Source organism: Monodon monoceros, unplaced genomic scaffold (genome assembly GCF_005190385.1).
Source record: "Monodon monoceros isolate NGI ecotype Baffin Bay Population unplaced genomic scaffold, NGI_Narwhal_1 Super_Scaffold_1, whole genome shotgun sequence".
NCBI lineage: Eukaryota > Metazoa > Chordata > Mammalia > Artiodactyla > Monodontidae > Monodon > Monodon monoceros.
In genome coordinates this window covers 25,894,176-25,907,917 of record NW_021703765.1, presented here as the reverse complement: position 1 = coordinate 25,907,917, position 13,742 = coordinate 25,894,176, and the positions used below count along the sequence as shown (strand labels likewise).

At 48.9% G+C, this 13,742-nt stretch overlaps 1 protein-coding gene across 1 annotated transcript in view; it reads right to left on the bottom strand.

Annotated features, from left to right (window-relative positions):
* Positions 1 to 13,742, bottom strand: part of LOXHD1 (lipoxygenase homology domains 1) — a 201,602-nt gene that overhangs the window by 95,577 nt on the left and 92,283 nt on the right. Inside the window, exons 16-20 of the mRNA XM_029227610.1 lie at positions 11,695 to 11,891; positions 9,082 to 9,274; positions 5,038 to 5,198; positions 2,050 to 2,518; positions 1,445 to 1,599 (exon numbers count right to left, since the gene is read on the bottom strand). Of these exons, the coding sequence (XP_029083443.1) occupies positions 1,445 to 1,599; positions 2,050 to 2,518; positions 5,038 to 5,198; positions 9,082 to 9,274; positions 11,695 to 11,891 (1,175 nt within the window). The remainder of the gene's footprint in view (positions 1 to 1,444; positions 1,600 to 2,049; positions 2,519 to 5,037; positions 5,199 to 9,081; positions 9,275 to 11,694; positions 11,892 to 13,742) is intronic.

The window sequence follows — 13,742 nt, the reverse complement described above, 5'->3', positions numbered from 1 at the left end:
GAAGAGAGACTGTGTACGATACAAGTACTGCTCACCATTCAGGTGAAGAGAGACTGTGTACGATACAAGTACTGCTCACCATTCAGGTGAAGAGAGACTGTGTACGATACAAGTACACACATGCGCACTGGAGGAATCAGATGATACCAGGACCCACTGAATTTTGTATACCCTTCACCTAGATTTTGCAACATTTGCCTTCTCTCCCACACTCTCTTGCCCTTTCTCTATTTTTTTTCTGAATCATTTGAAAGTATATGGCAGATATCATGATCCTATACTCAAATTCTTCAACATAGATTTTCTAAGAACGAGGACACTCTCATATAATCAGAGTACAATGACCAAATTCAGGAAACTTAAAGTCAACACACTATTATCTAACATACAGTCCCTATTCAAATTTCATCAGCTGTACCAGTTACACCCTCTATAGCAATTTTCTTCCAATGCCAGCCATCATAGTGGCTATAATTTTTAAATGAAAGTACTGAAACACAGAAATAAATCCTGATTCTCAGGTCATGGGAAGGCAGTGTTGAAGGAAAAAGCAGGGGATATCTGAAATAAATCAAGCAATGAGCCCAGAAGTATTTTTAATGAATTTGGTTTATTTCTGGTTTTCCTCTGTGTTGATAAGGGAATCTGGCTTTGGGACAGGGGCAGAAATGGGAAAGGTGAGATGAGAGACAGTCTAGCCAGAAGATGTAGTAAAATCTCAAAGGACAAGAATGACAGATGTCTTTTTCCATGCTTTTCCTACTATACCTAGAAGAGGGAGAGGTATGCATTTCTCTAAATGCTCAAAAGCCTTCGTGGCGTCACTGCCTCAGGATGCAGGTTGGGCTTCTCAGCCTGTCCTTCAAGGCTCTCATGTCCTCACCCCTTAAATTGGTCCCGTCAAGCTTCCCAGAGGCAGCGCCCACCATGGCTTGGCATTAACCACAGCATAGCGAGAAGACCCACTGGCCTCCAACTGGCCTTCCACACTTCCACTCCCCCGTCTTTGTCATGCGGTCACATCTTCAGAGAACACCTCTCTCACTGTAATCTTTAGACATGGACACCATAGTCACCCACCACGGCCCAGTTCACATCCCTCCTTCTCACTAAGATCCCCCCGAAGCACCATCTTACGGCCAGCACGTCCTCCTTGAACCCCTGCCCCACTCACTCAGCACCTGAGCATCTGCTACCTATACTATCTCCAGTTAGTTGCTGTGGGCTTCCTGGCACTGATCCCCACCTGTGCCTTTCTTAGGTCCCCACCACAAAGCGCCGGTACTTACAGAAGAGGCACTTCCATTCTACCTGGCTGGATTGAACAGACCACACCGCTGGACACAGCAGTGCTCTGCTGGGTGGAGCTGCCTCAGGAATCACCACAGGGCTCTCTCCATCTGGGTCCCACCCACCGCCTGGGGTCAGAGAGCCCAAGCCCTACCTGCCCCTGCTCAAACTTGTTGGACTTGTCCGACTTCTTTAGGGGCCGCTCTCCCGTGTCCCCATATTCCTCCCCGTAGATGGTCAGGAAGACATTGGCATCGGTGCCAGCCTTGGGCACACTCCCCGTGATCACCTGGACCTCGTAGGTGTTGGCTGGGGACACAAAACACACAGTGTTGAGGACACCTGGGCCTCGGGGTGGACCTGAGGCTCAACCCCTCTGATCTAGCCAGATGGTGGGAGTAGGAAGGACCTCCGGGTACACCCGCATCTACATTAACCTAGAATTGAACCCGTCCCTCCTCCCTATCCAAGACTTCCCTTTGCCATGAAGCCCAAGAGGCTGAGAGTCCTGGCAAAACTCACAGTCAGCAACCCTCCTACCGATGGCCCCCACGTGGAGTTACAGCGAGTTATACCAGGGCTCCTTCCAAGAGTCTCAGGACAAGGGCAATGCCAACCCCAGCAAAGAACTGTCCGTGGAGGCATTTCAGCAGAGGGCAGGTGAGGAGAGCCACGGGCCCCCCACGTGAGAGGAGAGCTGGGCACCCTCCCCCTCCCTGCCACCCCCCAGGGGACCGTCTGACACCTCCTCAGGCTTACGCTCAGGACCCTCTCGGCCTGCAGGCACCAGCTCCACGACAAGTTCATTGTCCTCCTTGCCCCGGGCCAGCCAGCGGTGGGCGTCGAACTTGTACTCCTCGATCACCTCCTGCATCCCGGGTCCAAATTCCTCCTCCTCCTCCTCCTCCTCGGTGTCCTCGTCCTCCTCCTCCGACGAGGACTCCTCCGACGAGGACTCTTCCTCCTCGTCCCCCTCGTCCTCCTCGTCGCTGCCCTTCTTCTTCTTCTTCTTCCTCTGCAGCTTGGCCTTCAGACGCTCCTTTTTGAGCAGCTGCCGCAACTTGTCCTTCTCCTTCTTCCTCCGCGCCTCCTCCTCGGGTGTGAGGTCCTCCTCCCGCACTGCCGTGTGCCGCAGCCACACGGTGTCCACGAACCAGCTGGGGCTGAAGCCCTCGCCCGTGTGGCCGAGCCGGATCTTGAAGACCTGGCCCACGTCCGCCGCCTCCAGCTGCTCAAAGCGCGGGGCAGTGGCTGGGGGTCGGAGGTGGCATCCGCCCCGCCCCCTGAGGAGCCTGGCGCGTCTTGCGCCAGGAGCGTGGGATGAAGAGGCTGGGACCTCTGAGCTCAAAGTTGCCACCGCTCCTCTCGTGCACACAAGCCTGGTTTCCCTTCCCGCCTCCCCCTCCCCCCAAGCGGGTGTCCTTCTAAACCCCTGTACAGAGGGCAAAGATGGTCTCCCTCCCTCTGTCTCTTTCCCCCTTTACACACACACACACACACACACACACACACACACACACACACCACATCACACTCATTCCTTTTTTTTTTTTTATTGTGGTACGCTGGCCTCTCACTGTTGTGGCCTCTCCCGTTGCGGAGCACAGGCTCTGGACGCGCAGGCTCGGCGGCCATGGCGCACGGGCCCAGCCGCTCCGCGGCATGTGGGATCTTCCCGGACCGGGGCACGAACCCGTGTCCCCCGCATCGGCAGGCGGACTCTCAACCACTGTGCCACCAGGGAAGCCCTCATTCCTATTTTTTTTTTTTTAATTCCATATCTTCATCTTTATTCCCTCACGCAGAATGCCTTCATTCCTTCCTCTACCTCTAAAACCTATTCATTCTCATTCCTGAGCTTTATTATTACCTTATTTTTTTTAGTTTGTGCTTTTCTGTGCTCTCCTTCGAAACATTTTTTTTCAGCATTAATTATATATAAATTTTGCAAGAAGCAAAAAATAAGTGTTATTTTTCAAAAAATAGAAGTCTCCCCCAGGCCCCTCCTGCACACCAGCGTCTCCTCTCCCTGGGAGCTCAGAGGGGAGGGGCCCAGAGCTTGGCCCGGCCTGGATGCCCTCTTTGCCCATGAGCTCTGGTGTCTGCACATCAAGTGGGAATTCCTGAGAGCAGGGACTGTTCGTTCTTGCTTTTCTCTCCCACTGGGCCTAGCACGTGGCTGGCTCAAAAGGCAGTGTCCGTGGATTTAGCTTTGCTTCAGAGGATCAGGTCCTTGGCCTTCGATCTGCCACTCTGTTCTGAGCCTCATACTGAGGGGTGGTCTGGCCCCCGCAGAGCTCAGGGGACAGCTCACATGGAGTTCCTGCCGGTCGGGCCACTCTTAGGGCTCCCTGTGCTGATGGGCCCTTGCCTGGGTGTTTGACAATCCTTAAAGCCCAGTCCCACCAGTTCTCTGCTAGTGTGCTGGGGAAACTGAGGCCCAGGGCTGTCCTATGAGTTGTTCAGTGTCCCATAATTGGAGCCCAGGCCTAGATGAGAACTCGGGCCTTCTGACTCCTGGTTCATGAAGACACAATGCAGCCAAAACCATCTTTGTGAGAAAATTATTAGCCAGAATGGAGTCCAGGGCCCCCAGGAAGAGGAACGTATTTTTCTCAGCTACATAGGGGATGGGCTCTCAATACGGTAAGTCCCTTCTTCAGCACATTCCATCTCCTCTCTAGTGCTTTCCAGGTCACAGCATCCTTGCAAGCCAGCTCACTTGCTGTCCCCTCTCCCCCCATCTGTCTGCCCAGCCATGAATGCAGCCACCACCATGTGCAGCCATGCAGTCTGTTCACATCCAGAAGATGCCCTGCTCTTACATCTGCATGACTTGATTTCCCAAGTACTTTCCCTGACTTTGACTATTTTGATCTCTCCAGGGGCTGTGAAGCAGGCCAGGCAGGTATTATGAAGCTAGGTTTGAGCTGATAAAGAAGCTGAGGCTCAGAGAGGGGAACCGCTCTGCATCCCCAGCAGTGTGATGAGGGGTTGGACTCCAGGAGGCCCCTTCAGTGTTAACATTCCAGACACCTGTGACCCTGGCCCAGCTCAGCCAGGACCCTCTCCGCTGGGCACTGGGCTAGGACTCTTTGCTGAGGGCCAAGCTGCTTGGGGCACACAGACACTCATAGACCAGCCAGCATGAATACGCTTCATGCACACACAGGCCTGCAGACACACACATGCACACACGCACTCATGTCCCACATAAAACATTCATGTGCCGCCCCAAGGGGCACCCCCCTTGCATCCTCCTTCCTCTCCTGTCAACAACATGCTCGCGCTCTCATCTCTTTTTCTCCTCTACTCGAAGGGACGTGAGGAGGCCTGGGGCCCTCAGAACACAGCGGGGAGACCCCAAGCTTCCCAGTATCCTGTTTGGGAGGCACGGCCCCGCCCTCAGGCTGAGTGAGTGGTAGAATCGGAGGCCAAGGCTGGGAATGAATGTAGTAACCAAGGGTCTCGTGCGGTATTTTGCTAAACTAGAATCACCTGCTCCAGCAGGTCTCAGAATTGGCAGCATATTAGTATCTCTGGTAAAGCATTCAGAAACATTCCCAGAAAACACGTTCAACCATAAAGGTTCTGATTTAACTGATGCAGGCGTAGACCAGGCAGCCCTTTTTTCCTAAAGCTCCCCAGGTGATTCTAATAAGAAGCCAGGGCTGAGAACCAATCCCTCCACTTTCAGACATCTGCTGGGCCCTCTGTTGACAACCCCACTGCTTTGCCCACACACACCTGGAATGTGTCCTTGGATGCCCGCTCAAACACTTTTGAGCGGCTGGAGAGGAAGAGCACTTCTGTCTTGCCTTCCTCGCCGTAGATCTGCATGTAGACTCGGGCAGTGGTGCTTGCGCCGCCCACATCCCCTGTCCAAATCTCAACCTCGTAGTGGATCACTGGGTGGGCACATGGGGGAGAAATGGGACATTTAGTAATAACAGTAGTAGTAATCATTACAAAGCAAACACTTCGCAAGCCTGTACCCTGTGTCTGGTGCTTCTTAGGCATTATCTTATCCAACCCTCCCATCAATATCATAAACCCCATTATTTCCATTTTGAAGATTGCCAAACTGAGGCTTAGAAGAATTGAGTAGGTGGTGGAAATGGCAAACCCAAGCCATCAGACTCCAGAGCTCAGTTATCCTGTGTGTCACACATGTCCTCTGGAGCCAGGGACGAAGAGTAGTCAGTACACCAGCTGGCACCTCTGCTGTGTGCCTACCCCCGGGCAGACACCACAGTGCAGAAAGAAGTAGAAGGCTGTGTGTTTGTTTCTTTTCCTTATTTCCAGTAAAGGAGGAGGGGTTGAAATGATAATTTGCATTTAAACATATGCACCTTTCAGATGATATCAACAGATACAGCTACACAGAGAATTGTCTGTATTTTGAAATAGTAATACTTGATCAAGCTGTTAGAGGGTGGAAATGTGTTACAGGTATTTATCCCTAGAGGGCACTTCCCACAGGAGAGCAAAATGTCTCCCAGAACTGTGGGACCATATTTATTCAAAGTGACTATTACAAGACTTGCCCTCTCAGCAATGCTATAAGACAAAATCAATTTTTTCAAGTTAAGACTTATTTTCAACAAGATGAGGGATCTCCCACTACCATAGCAATGTGAGAAATTGGGGGCTGAAAACAAGAGGACTAGCTGAGAGCCTGAAGAAGTTGAACTAGATATATTGGCCTCAGCTGGGAGTGAGGGTGGGCTAGCAGATGGACGACAGGGGGACTCAGGAAAAGCCGGCATTGTGAATGGAGAGAACCCTGAACCCAGTTCCCTCTCTCGGTTCTTAGAAAAATAGCAGCCAGGATTATACAAAATTAGGACAGAGAAAAATGAGCATTCAGAGAACAAGAGCCAGCTCTTGGGAATGAATGTGGTATTAGCTGAAATAAAATATTCCAAAGCAACGGTAAAGTCAAGGAGAGTTCTGAAGTTCAAAAAGGAAATTTCCCAAGAACAAATGATAGAAAGGTAAGAAAATCAGAGGAAGTCCAGCATCTCACTACAAGTTCAGTTCTAAAGGAAACAGAGGAAATAGAGAGGTGGAAATTGTCAAAGAAATAAATACGAAAAAGGGTCCCAAAACTAAAAAATGCTTCTAGATTGAAGGAGCCCGTGAGTTCCCAGAAGATTGGATGAAACTAAAATCACAAAAGGCAGCGAGGACATCATGAAATTTCAGAATGCTAAGGATAGAAATAGGATCCTATAGGCTTTTAGAGAGAAAAAATCCAAAGTGTTGGGTAACAGAATGGCATCAGACTTCCCAAATGCAACCCTGGGAGCTAGAAGATGGTAGAATAATTCCTTCTAAACTCTGAGCTCGAACTCAGAATTCTCTAACAAGCCAAATTATGGATCAATGGTGAGAGTAGACCAAAGACATTTGCAGACATTCAAATTTTCCATTGCAGAGGAGAATGTGTTCCCTCTAAAATGAGGGAATAAACCAAAGCAGAGGAAGGCATGAAATCCAGGAAACAGGAGATTAGACCCAGATGAGAGAAGAATGGAATGTCCAAAAGATAGTAGAAAGGAAGTCTCAAAAGGACAGCTTCATGGCAGCCTAGAGAACAGGACAGAGTTTCCCTTGAGACAGGGAGTGGGGGAGAAGAGTGCAGAGAGGAAAGCAACAGAATTCCTGTTGGGTTTGAACATATGAAAAGAATTTTAGTTCTATTGGGAAGATGGAGATAAGATGGTGTAATGGCAGAATTGCGTACCCCCAAAATTCATGCTGATACTCTAACCCTTAGTATCTCAGAATGTGACTGTATTTGGAGACAGGGCCTTCATAGAGGTGATTAAGTTAAAATGAGGCCATTAAGGTGGGTCCCAATCCAATGGCTGGTGTCGTTGTAAGAAGAGATTGGGACACAGACATGCACATGCACACAGGGAGACCCTGTGAGAGACAGTGAGAAGGTGGCCATCTGCAAGCCCAGGACAGAGGAAACCCAACCTGCTGACACCTTGATCTTGGACTTCCAGCCTCCAGAACTGGGAGAAAACACATTTTTGTTGCTTAAGCCACCTAGTCTGTGATATTTTTTATGGTAGCCCTAGCACACTAAGGCAGATAGGTGGGTATACAGATGGGTATATAGAAATATAGATGGGTATATCGAAAACTCTGCTAATGAATAAATGAGGCTATTATTAACTCCAGAAAAAACAAAAAGTTGTCTAAAAATTAAATTTAATTGTTATAAGTAGGTGTCAGTAGTGAAGAATATTTACATGGTTATAATATGTACAAATCAAATATTGATTATTGAAGGCTGGAAGGAGGGGATTGTGTGTGTGCATGCATGCACACGAGCCTGTGTTAAAAAAGCTACATCCTCCTCTTGCATAGTAGGAAGTCAGTAATTAATGTCTATGACTGAAAAATCAAGAAATTGGTAAGCATATTATTGAAAATATGGAGATACATTTCAGAGGAAAAAGCTAAAGTAATTAAAAAGCTGTTACCTCTGAAGAAAGGGGATGGGTTGAGGGAAGAGGTAGGTAAGGGAACTCCTGCTTTTTCATCTTTATCTTGTTAACTAGTACCTGTATTACTATGATGGAAATCAAGTTTTAACTCATAAAAAGAGGGAAGGAGTTAATTCTTCATACTGGCAGGTACCATTACAAAGCATGTGTATATGCTTTGTATATATGTGACACAGCCCTCAAGGAATTTACAGGTTAGTTGGGGAGAGAAAATGCACACAATGAAAAGACACAAGGAGCCTGGAAGAGGAAGAGCTGAGTTTGTAGTGGGTTCTTTCTCAGAGAAGCTTCCTGTGGGAGTGAGCCTTGGATGCCTGCTTTCAGGGTAGGTGCGGAAACGCACAGGTGAGAGGAGGGACATTGTCTGTACCAGGGTTGGTCCCACGGTCTTCCTGACCGTCTAGATAACCTCTTGTTTCTCTGACCCCTACCTAATCTATGGCCCTCACATCATGTGCAATGGTGGCCAGATCACCTTGAACTTCACCTCCATTCAAAGATGTTTCTGGGAATTCCCTGGAGGTCCAGTGGTTAGGACTCCATGCTTCCACTGCAAGGGACATGGGTTCCATCCCCGGTCGGGGAACTAAGATCCCACATGCTGCATGGCGCGGCCAAAAAAAGGAATATAGCTTGTCAGCCCTGTGTTCAAGAGGAGTTTGAGAAATAGTCTTCCCCCCCGGGAAGATTGGGGAGGAGATAAGCTGTTTATTCATTTATTTATTCAATAAATATACGTTGAATGTTTCTCTGTGCCAGCGCTGCCCTAGGCTTTGCAGAGGCAGCCATGAGCAAAACAGACCATTCAATGTTTCTCTGGCACAGAGATTCCTCCCCAATCTTCCTGGGGGGAAGACTATTTCTCAAACTCCTCTTGAACACAGGGCTGACAAGCTATATTCCTTTTTTTGGCCGCGCCATGCAGCATGTGGGATCTTAGTTCCCCGACCGGGGATGGAACCCATGTCCCTTGCAGTGGAAGCATGGAGTCCTAACCACTGGACCTCCAGGGAATTCCCAGAAAGTATATTTCTTAATAAAGTCATTTGCTGCCTTTATCCCCGAAAACAATGTTTTATCCATTGAGTCCTCAGTCTCCTCATCTGTAAAAGGAGCCCTGTTTCCCTCCCAGAACCCTGGTACCAGGGACAACTGGAAGTTCCCCCCTTTGAGACAAGACCCAAGTCGCCCACAGTCCCTCTTCCTTCCCTGTTGCCCCACCCTACAGGGAACATTGTTGACGGTCCCACCACGGCCACCTCCGTACATTTCTGGATGTCCACGACATCGCTGGGGTACAGCTCCACCTCCAGGCGCCCATCGGCCTTGTTCTTATCCAGCCAGCGGTTGGCAGGGAAGATGTACTGCTTGCCTTGGCGGGGCACGTGGATCTGGATGCTGCCCAGGAACCAGCTGGCGTTCATGCCCGTGTTGTCGTGCCCGATCACCAGCCGGTTGATCTGGAAGGAAACCCACGGTGCAAGTGAGCAAGGAGCCACTGCGTAGAAACCTTCATCCCTCCATCCCTACCCACCCCCAAACACCGGCACAAATGGCCCTCCCCAACCCGGTCTCCAGTTCCTTGGGAGGCGCAGGCTTAGCAGGAGGAGGCTGGGTCCCAGGCTTGCCTGCCCCCAGCCAGCCAGGGCACCAGGGCACCACCTCTGCTGCCTGGAGCCTCTGTCCTCAAGTCTTTAGTCCAGCTCACCTCCTGGGTACATTGTGAGAAACAAGTGTGGGAACAGGTATGGCAGGAGCTTTGAAAGCTCCAGTATGTACTGAAAGTTAGGTGGTGGACTTCCTAAGAATGCGGTGAATGCACAAGAAAGCAAACGTTCAAAATATTCACCAACAGCTTCTGACAGCTACGCTGGTGATTTGGCTTTGTTTTGTTTTAAACCATCCACCATTGTACGTATTTTTACATGTCTTCTTCGACACAGCCATCCTACAGGTGATAGAATATGCAGACAGCCTCTTAGGGCTCTGTCATTCTGTGTCCAATTCCTCCTCTCACTCTTAGCACTGAAGTGCATTTTTTCCCTATAATACTCCATAGTTCAGTTGCTTCACTATTTTATATTTTATGTTAATCTTTGCCCACAGGTAACATAGATGAGCACATAAATGATCATGTTACCATCCTTAAATGTACCTAGCTCTTCAACATTCAAATGACTTTTATGTTTTTTTTGAAATGCTGTATACAGGGCAATTCTAACATCAGATGGAATTATCAGATGGCCTTTGAGATCCCTTCCAGCACCCCCTAGATCCTCTTTGTGGTGGTTTGGAGGAGTGAGGCTTGCCGTGAGTCTGGTGCCCAAAGGCTAGGTTTAGAAAATTGTCCCTGTAAGCCTTGCTCTCACTCTTATGCATACTAAGTGCACCTTTGCAGCTGGTAACGGAAGCATTATCGCAGCTGAGTGCATGTAGCCCGATCCCCTGGAATTGTGGGAAGGAGACCGACTATGTCTACAGACACAGCCTGAGAGCCTTTGGGGTGTGTGCCAAGGGGCACGGGAGAGCTTCGTTGTCTTTCTGTGGTGCTGGGACTGTGACAGAGCAAAGACTGGGACAGGTATTTTCTACCTGATGTGACAGAAAGCACCTTAATGGCAGGGACTGCCTGTCAGTTCCACAATGACCAGCACCGGACGTGAGCAATGGTTCAGTCAATAACAGCTAGTGTTTATTGAACACACTACTGCATGTGGGTGTTACTAACATAGTTAACGCTATAACAATCCCATTGGGATCCCTTTTGATAGTAATGAGGAAACTGAGGCAAACAGAGATGAAGTAACTTGCACACGGCAGGTACGTGGAAACACTGGGCTTCAGACCCAGGCAGTCGGCAGCCTGAAACCACGCTCCCACCCTCTTGGCCACACTGTTTGTTGAGGGGGTTTCAGAAACACAAGAAGGGCCCAAACGCACTCCCCCATCCCTCTGATGTCTCATTTATCTGTTGGCTGTTGCCAGAAATCCTTAGTAATGCAAACAGCATTTCAGTCTACAATTATTAATTCAGCTTAAAATGTAAATACATTTGGATCAAGGAAAATCTTGATTTAAGCTCATTACCTTCAAGATATAAATGACTGACATGAGATCATTCCCCAGAGCACCTGAAATAAGGTGAGGCTCACCAAGAGGGGAAGGGGTTAGCAAAGGGGAGGTTGTAACCCTCTCAGTTTCCACAAGCCACCGCCTGAGACGGGCAGGTGATAACATGAAGCCCAGCTCTTTCTAGAAAAGTCTCCAACACTTGAGTGCAGGCAGTCAGATCCACACTTCTCCAGGTGAAGTGCTCAGACCCCTCGCAGCAGGGCCACCTGGAGACATGATGGAGGGAGACCCTTGGGGGCCCCATCCTCTAAGGCAGAGTCTCTCAGGTGTGGCCTGGGAGTAAACACTGAAACAGGCTTCCTGAGCGTCACTCTGATATACACTCTAGTTTGGAATTGGGAAGTATTTTCAGTCCCTCTTTACAGCTTTTCCTCCTCTCTTCCTTCCCTGTACACCACAGTCCCCTTCTCCAGTGTTTGGGACCCAGGTCCATCAGTCCTGGCTATGGAGGTAAAGGAAATGTTGGGATTACAGCCACTAAGAATATATCTTCAAGCCCCAAAGAGATTCTGGAAGCTTGACCACTGTTCACATGTCTTCTGCTGCTCTAGGTCATAACTGGAAAACAACGTACTTCACTACCCATGCCCTTGGGCATTTTTTTCCTTCAAAATGGGTTCATCTGTGTGTCTGCAAGTGTGTGTGTGTGTGTGTGTGTGTGTGTGTGTGTGTGTGTGTGTATCCATGTGCAGATACACGCAGGTGAACGGGTAAGATGCCATCACATGGTCTCAGGAAGAAGACTTACGGGTCCAATGTTCAGGGTCTCCAGGGTGAACTCATCCACCTGGCCACGTTCAAAGTAGTCTTTCAGGTTGTTGTCAGATACAAGAAGATCTTGCTTGATGGTGTCAGATTTGTCCCCATAGAGCTTGATGTAGACTGTGGAATCTGTGCTGGCCCCAGGGACGTCCCCAGTCTTCAGGCTGATGTGATAGCGGAAGTCTGAACAGCCCGAGGCAGGAGGCAGGAAGGGAGGGTTTAGTGCAGGGTGAGCGGGAGGGAGCGTGGGGCAGGAGGCTGTTCCGCCAGGGCTGGGGCGCTCAGTTGGGGGTTGGGAGCCCAGGGTCTTGCTCTCTTTATGTAACCCTGAGACTGGGGGGGGTGGCTCCCGCCAGCCCCCCTCATCTCAAAATCAGAATTCTAATACCTGCTTGGCCTGCCCCACGGGGTGTGAATGCACTGGGAACAGGAAGGCTTGCAAAGAATACTAAAATGTAAGAGACAAGGATTTAAAGCAAACACCTCATGCAATTTCTTATCTGATGGATGAAGAAACTGAGGCAAAGGGAGCATCTACCTCCCTGCAGACAGTGTGTAGCACGTTTACACGGTGTTAGTGCTGAGTGTTCTGACCTCGGTTTTACAGGTGAGGAGTCTGAACTTCAGAAGGGAATGTATCTGGCTCAAGATGGCAACAGTTAAGAAGGAGCCAACCTAGCATTAAACACTAGGCATTCAACATTAAGCATATTTGAGAGTTGTGTTTTACACAGTCATTTAAGAAAGTAACCTTGTATTCATTTTTTAAAAATTGAGAAAATGGAGAAATGGAAGCTGAGTTTTAGCAAATAAACTTTCTGGCATGATATTGAAATAATCACAACTACTTTCTTTGAACTATTATGTATTGATGTTTATATATTAAAATAAAATAGTTGGAGATATTAAAAAAAAGAAGAAGAAGGAGTCAGCTATGAGGGAAACCCTAACATGGACCCCGTTCGGCCCCGTTCTCAACTGAAATGCCATGCTGATGCTACTCCATCTTATGACCTAGAAAGGTCTTCATCGTCTGTCCACAAGGGAGGATACAAAGGCCTGGTAAAAGGCAAGTCCTGGGATAACCTGAGCCACGACCCCAAGTCCTATAGGTTTGTTGCAGGGTATGGGTCTTGGGAATGAGGAGGGAAGCACTGAGAAGGCAAGTGATGCTAGTTCCAAGGCCCGCTGTGCATGGCTGTCTCGGGGCCTTCCAGCACTGGCAAAAAAGACTCAGAGAAAGGCAGCTGAGCACAACTGCTGCGGGGACAGCCCTACAGACCCGCCAGGCCCTGGTAGAGGCCAGACCTGTGGGTATGGCCCACACCCGCTCCTCCAGGGACACCTGAGGGCACCGAGGAAGTGGCTTTTGTCCTTCTTGCTGTAAAGATATAGCAGGAACTGAGAAAAAAAGACCTCTTCTTTACACCATTTTCCATCTAAATCCTTTCAAAAGCTCTGACTTGGGAGTGGAGAGCCTGAAGGGTCCTTTCCATGTGGTAAAGCAGGGCTTGCTGGAGTAGAAAGGGCAAGGCAGGGAGACACAGACTCCTGGGCACTGGTACACTGCTGGGTGCAGACCTGGCTGTACTAGGGGATCCCCTTGCCACAGGCATGGGTCGTGTGTCTAATGGGGGCATTAGTTCATCTCTTAAGGATCATCGCAGCTCTTAAATTCTGTAATTCTGCATTCAGAGAATGTAGAATTCCAACTCTTCAGTTTTCTATCTGACCTTACAAAGATATTTAGCTCCACCAGATGTGTCCCCATCTGACAAATGGGCATAACAACATCAGCTCTGCCTACCTTCTGGGGTTATCTCAGGGCTCACATGAGATAATCAATGATAAATATGAGGTCTTGTAAAAGAAATGAGGTGTTGGTATTACTGAGGATTCTGGGTATGTTTCTTTTAAACTTTGTCTAATGCTCACGATCAAACCAAGGCACTTGAAGAAATAACACCATTAAGGAAAGCTGTAAGGCCTCCAGGATAATTCTTGGCATTGAAAACAATGTTTTCATTGTACAGC